Here is a 6332-nt window from a genome sequence, read left to right as displayed (position 1 = left end):
CGGGGCACAGGCTCCAGACGCGCAGTCTCAGTAGTTGTGGCTCACGGGCCTAGTTGCTCCGCGGCATGTGGGATCTTCCCAGACCAGGGCTCGAACCCGTGTCCCCTGCATTGGCAGGCGGATTCTTAACCACTGCGCCACCAGGGAAGCCCTGAACCATGTTTTTTTTTTTTTAACATTTTATTAAAGTATAGTTGATTTACAATGTTGTGTTAGCTTCTGGTGTACAGCAAAGTGATTCAGTTGTACCTATATATTATTTTTCATATTCTTTTCCATTATGGGTTATCACAGGATATTGAATATAGTTCCCTGTGCTATACAATAGGACCTTGTTGTTTATCCATTCTATATATAATAGTTTGCATCTGCTAATCCCAAACTCCCAATCCATTCTCCCCCACCCCCTTTCTCCTTGGCAACCACAAGTCTGTTCTCTATGTCTGTGAATCTGTTTCGTAGATAAGTTCATTTGTGTCATATTTTAAATTCCAATATAAGTGATATCAAATGGTATTTTGTCTTTTTGTGACTTACTTCATTTAGTATGATAATCTCTAGGTCCATCCATGTTGCTGCAAATGGCACAATTTCATTCTTTTTTATGGCTGAGTAGTATTCTATTATATATATATATACCACATCTTCTTTATCCATTCATTTCTTGATGGACATTTAGGTTGTTTCCACGTCTTGGCTATCGTAAATAGTGCTGCTGTGAACATAGGGGTACATGTATCTTTTTGAATTAGTTTGCTCCAGATACTTGCCCAGGAATGGGACTGCTGGATCATATGGCAACTCTTAGTTTTTTGAGGAACCTCCATACTGTTCTCCATAGTGACTGCACCACTTTACTTTCCCACCAACAGTATAGGAGGGTTCCCTTTTCTCCACATCCTCTCCAGCATTTATTTGTAGGCTTTTTAATTATGGCCATTCGGACTGGTGTGAGGTGGTTCCTCATTGTAGTTTAATTTGCATTTCTCTAATAATTACCAATGTTGAGCATCTTTTCATGTGCCTATTGCCATGCCAATAAATTTTATGACCATTGCCAAATAGAAGAAAAATGGTGTTTCCTTTTAATTTTGCATTTCTTTTATTAATAAGGTTGAATAGCTTTTAATCTGTTAAAAGCCATTTTTGTATTGTCCTTTGCCTCCTACTTTTCTTATTTAAGAGCTCTAGTATTTAGGAAATTCACTTTTGCAATTAGAAATTACAAATATTCTATTTATCTTAATTTTTACCTCGTTACTGGCATTTTGCCAAGCAATAATTTTATGCAGTTGTATTAATCTTTAAAAAAACACTTCCTTTTTGTGCTTGACGATTGTTTGAGCCATCTGAACTTAAAGTTTTTTGGTTTTGTTTTTATTGTGGTAGAAATGCACAATTACCATCTGGACCATTTTTAAGTGTACAGTTCAGAGGTATTAAATACATTCATGTTGTTGTGCGACCATCACCACCACCATCCATCCCGATAACTCTTCCTCTTTAAAACTGAAACTCTATACCCATTAAACAATAACTCTGGGAGGCGGGATCAAGATGGTGGAGTAGGACCCTGGGCTCACCTCCCACCACAAACACATCAAAACTACAACCACATATAGTTCTCGTTGAGAGCCATCTGAAGACTAGCACTGTGGCTCTTCTACAACCAAGGCTGTAAAAAAAAAAACGAACCACACAGAGTCTGATAGGGAGAAGTGATGTAGTCCAGGCCTACACCCATAGCAGGTGACCCAGAAGAGGGGATATCACAGGGCAGGCTCAGGGCTCTGCCCTGGGGAGTGAGGTGTTCAAGCCACATATTAGGCACCCCAGCCCTGAGGTCTGACACTGAGATGAGCCCCATTAGCTGGCTTGAAAACCGGTGGGTCTTACCAGACGGCTGTAAGTAACCAGGATTCTGCTCTTGAACAGCATGCACACTTGCTTGCTCCCAGTCCCAGTGTGGAGGCTATAGATTGAAGACCACCTAGTGCTGTGGCTGGCCTGCCAGGACAACCTCAGGGCACCCCCAGCTTGTACCAGGCTCCTGCTCCAGCACCTCCTGCTTTGAATAAATGTCTGCTCAAGTCCTTTGCCCATTTTTGAATTGGGTTATCTTGTTGAGTTCTAGTTCTCTATATAATCTGGATATTAATCCCTCATTAGATGATATGATTTGCAAGTATTTTCTCCCATTCTGTGGGTTGCCTTTTTCCTCTGTTGAGTCTTTTGATGCATAAAATTTTTAAATTTTCACCAAGTCCAATTTGTCTGTTTTTTGTTACCTGTGCCTTTGGTGTCATAGCGAGAAATGATTGCCAAATCCGGTGCAGTAACGCTTTAGTTGTTTTCTTCTAAAAGTTTTGTTTTAGATCTTCCATCAAGGTCCTTGATCCATTTTGAGTTACCTTTTTCTATGATGTTAGGTCAGGGTCCAAACTTACTCTTTAGCATGTGGATGTCTAGTTTTCCCAGCACCATTTGTTGAAGACTGCCCTTTCCCATTTGACAGTATATATGAGGGCTTATTTCAGGGCTCTCTATTCCATTGGTCTATTTGCCTTTATGATCACTGTAGCTTTGTAGTAAGTTTTGAAATCAGGAAGTGTGAGTCCTCCAGTTTTGTTCTTTTTCAAGATTGTTTTGACTATTCGGTGTCCCTTGAGATTCCATATGAATATTAGGATGGGTTTTTCTATTCCTGCAAAAAACATCATTGGGATTTTGATAGGGATTGCATTGAAACTGTAGACATTTTAACAATATTGACTCTTCCAATCCATGAACATGTGTTTCCATTTGTCTTCTTTAATTTCTTCCAGCAATGTTCTGTAGTTCTCATTATACAAATCTTCTACCTCCTTGGTCAATTACTAAATATTTTATTTTTTTGATGCCATTGTAAATGGAATTGTTTTTGTAATTTCCTTTTTAGATTGTTCCTTGTTAGTGTGTAGAAATGCAACTGATTTTTGTACTGACTTTGTTTCCTGCTGCTTTGCTGAACTCATCGGAACAGACTTTTTGTGAAATCTTTAGTTTTCTACATATAAGATCATACCATCTGCAAACATGATTTTACTTCTTCTTTTCCAATTTTTTTCTTCTTCTTGCCTAACTGCTCTAGCTAGGACTTCCAACACTATGTTAAACAGAAGTAGTTATGGTAGGCATCCTTGCCTTGTTCCTGATCTTAGAGGAAATGCCCGGATATCACCCTTGTATAGGCATTTTATGGTTGACTTACTTACTTCTTTAACATGCCATTGGAATCCACTGCTTAGGATTTTTATTCGTATCATGCTATCTTTGTCAGGTTTTTAAATTAATCCTTTGATAAGAATTTGGGGGCCTATTACATGCTGAAGTTTAACCCTTGTGTTACCTCATAAAGATTTGATATAATTCAACTATGATAATCCCTGGCCCTCTTCTTCTCTAATGCTCTGTTGCAATTTCTTTCCAACCCCTTTTAATAATTTATATTTTCCTTATAAATCATCTAACTAACTCTTCTAACTTTTCCCATCTCACTATCTATACAAGCTTGTGCCATTTTTCTTCACTGGTAACTATTGATCTATCTTACTTTACATTCATTTTTTACCTCATTTTGTTTTTAAACTTTTCCTATGTTCTTTATCATTTTCCTAGCTATTTGAATTCAATGTTTAACTCATCTCTCTTTATTAGTGTTTAAGGCTTTGACTCCCCACTGAGCCTGACCCCCAACCCCTGCCAGTTCTGCTCTGCTCAGTCTCTGCTGTACCACAAGGGGCCTCCCCTTGGTAGTATTATATGATAGCTGGACACACTCCAGAAAAATTCTGGAAGTTTTTTTTACTCTTTTCAGACTCATATATGTTAACAATTAGAACCAAGAAGATAATATACAATCAGCCTGCTAAACTACATTACCAAATATTAGATGTTTCTCTTTTCTTTCTTTCTTTCTTTTTTTTTGGGGGGGGGGGGTACATACACATAGACCATCATCTAAACCTTCAGATAGTAGTGGCTCTATTGCCCAAAATAGACCATGGCAAACGTCTTACTGTAGCAAAATTTCACATCTAGCCCAATCCAGCTTACTCTTATTTTTTCATAATCCTCTAAGGGCTGCACTGTCCAGTAGTCACTACAAGCCACATGTGCCAAGTACTTAAACTGTAGCTAGTCCAATTGTGAGTGTTGTAAGTATAAGATACCAGATCTTGAAAACTTTGTACCATGAAAATATTAATTTTGTTTTACATGTTGATGTTTTAGCTATATTAGGCTAAATCAAATACATTAAAATTTAACCAGTTTCTTTTTACTATCTTAATGTGTCTACCAGAAACTTTTACAATTACATATGTGACTGCACAGCACTACCGGGCAGTGCTGCTGGCTCTCTTCCCTCTGGTGTACACACAAGGCTTTGAAACCACAGAGAGCATTGCCTTGTAACCATCTGAAGACGACAGCACCATGATGCCACGTTAGTGTTAGCATTTATTTTAAAAATACACAAAATATAAATTCTTTACATCAAAGTGTGATGACCTCACTTATACATTGTTCCATACTTACCTGGTTTTGCTTGCATCCTTATGCAAACATTAAGAATAAATGGATTTGATTCTGATTTTTTGCTATGGTTCATGTAAACAGTTGAGACTGCTACATAAAGTAGGTTGTTTTAAAAGGTAAAATGGCCACAGGAAACCAACAGTAAAACAATTCAATTTGGTTTGTTTAACGAAATTGGCAGAAGTCTTAGCAGATAGATAATTGAAGACAATATTGGCTTCTAGGCATTTTAAATATTAAAAACCTTGAGGTTTTCTTGTAAACATAACTTAGACCTTGTTGGCATTAAGTTTGAAAGTAAAATATTAAACCATGATTTTCATCATCCTGCCCAAGTCAGTATACACTCTCTTTATTATGAGAATGAAACCAAATAATAAACAAAATACATCAGGAATTTCAAACTGTACTGCAGAGAAGGTCCCAGCTGGTCTCTCCTGGGGGCGGTCTAACTTAAGCTGACCCTGCCACTGGCTGGGTGTGATCCCCTCTGTCCACTGGACAGTGCAACGCCACAGGCCACGAGATGGTCAGTTCCTCTTGCTCCAAGTCTTCGGAAGCAATTGAGACTCTACTTCCACCTCTGCTGGCTCTGCCGTCCTTCCTTGGGCTTGAATTCACTGGGTTAGTGGTTTGCAACTATTGTCAAGACTGTACTGTCCCTTTAAGGTACCACATGCCACCATAGCTTACACAGCAGTCCTATGAATAGAGAAACATGTCAAGGGCGGACTTTAGCAGGAAAAGGAGCTACTTACATTCTGTGCAGAATATCAAAACTTTTGATTTATGATTAATGGAGAGAACACAAATGGGAGATCAAAATCTGCCTGACCACGACACTGTGGTCACCGCCCAGCCTCCTCCATGTGTGGGCCTCAAGCCCCTCCTCTCCTCAGGGGTATCTTAAGAGTGAGGGACTATAAATGAATGCGCTCTATAAACACAAAATACAAAAACTGAATAAGCTGACCAGAACAAAAGTGCTTCACAAATAGCATCAGCATCTATGGACCTGGAATATAAGAATACTAGAATATAGGGAATTTGTCATCAGCTTTCAGTGTTCCAATGCTTCTGCAAGTATGATATTTGTACCACACAGTCAATTCATAAAGGCATTATAGGTAATGCTTAACAGGAATTAAGTATTTTCATATACTAGACAAATGATATATTCCTTTTTAAACTAAATTTTATTAAAAAATTGTTCTACTAAAAGCAAGTAGCACAAGAGTTAGTATGTGGCTATGGCAAAAACCATGAAAGTGGTACACTATTCAAAGGAGTGGGGTAAGGATTCTAATCTAGGCCCTGTCACTGTAAAGGATGACTATATTTTTTTAAGATGGAGCTTACATCTTATTCAGTTTAGTCCTTTTGCATGTACCAACCACACCGATGCCAATTATCTGATGCTGAAGACCCGACTGGCTGGGGAGGAGTCCAGAGGAAGCCTGATTTATAAACACAGCAGTAGGAAAGGCACGAGACTAGGTCCCTTTCCACACACTGTCAGCCTCTATCTAAGACAGGGAGGAGCCAGTCGTGGGCGCCCTGGTTCTTAAGCTCACAGTCAGCAAAAGCCTGGAGCCTCCGGATATTATTATACACAGAATGGATGTACCTTTAGCACTTTATCCAACTCCTGTTTACTCAGATCTTCTCCACACTCTTGAGTCAGCCGAGACTGGATCATGTTCCGGCGTACCCGGTAATTTTTGGAAAAAATTTCAAGCAAAACCTGTCGATGC

At 38.9% G+C, this 6332-nt stretch overlaps 2 protein-coding genes across 7 annotated transcripts in view; one reads left to right on the top strand and one right to left on the bottom strand.

Annotated features, from left to right (window-relative positions):
• The window catches only part of PDZD9 (PDZ domain containing 9), a 365894-nt gene that overhangs the window by 84986 nt on the left and 274576 nt on the right, over positions 1-6332 (top strand). The window lies entirely within an intron of this gene.
• The window catches only part of POLR3E (RNA polymerase III subunit E), a 35500-nt gene continuing 33650 nt past the window's right edge, over positions 4483-6332 (bottom strand). For all 6 annotated transcript variants that reach the window (XM_082431020.1, XM_082431021.1, XM_082431022.1 and 3 more), the window contains 2 exons: positions 6206-6331; positions 4483-5280 (listed from right to left, as the gene is read on the bottom strand). In XM_082431020.1, the coding sequence (XP_082287146.1) occupies positions 5224-5280; positions 6206-6331 (183 nt within the window). In that variant the 3' untranslated portion in view covers positions 4483-5223. The remainder of the gene's footprint in view (positions 5281-6205; position 6332) is intronic.

The sequence above is a fragment of the Balaenoptera physalus genome (genome assembly GCF_965194825.1).
Source record: "Balaenoptera physalus genome assembly, chromosome: 16".
NCBI classification, from domain to species: Eukaryota; Metazoa; Chordata; class Mammalia; order Artiodactyla; family Balaenopteridae; genus Balaenoptera; species Balaenoptera physalus.
Note: the sequence above shows the minus strand (reverse complement) of the source record. Positions and strands in the feature narration are given on the sequence as shown.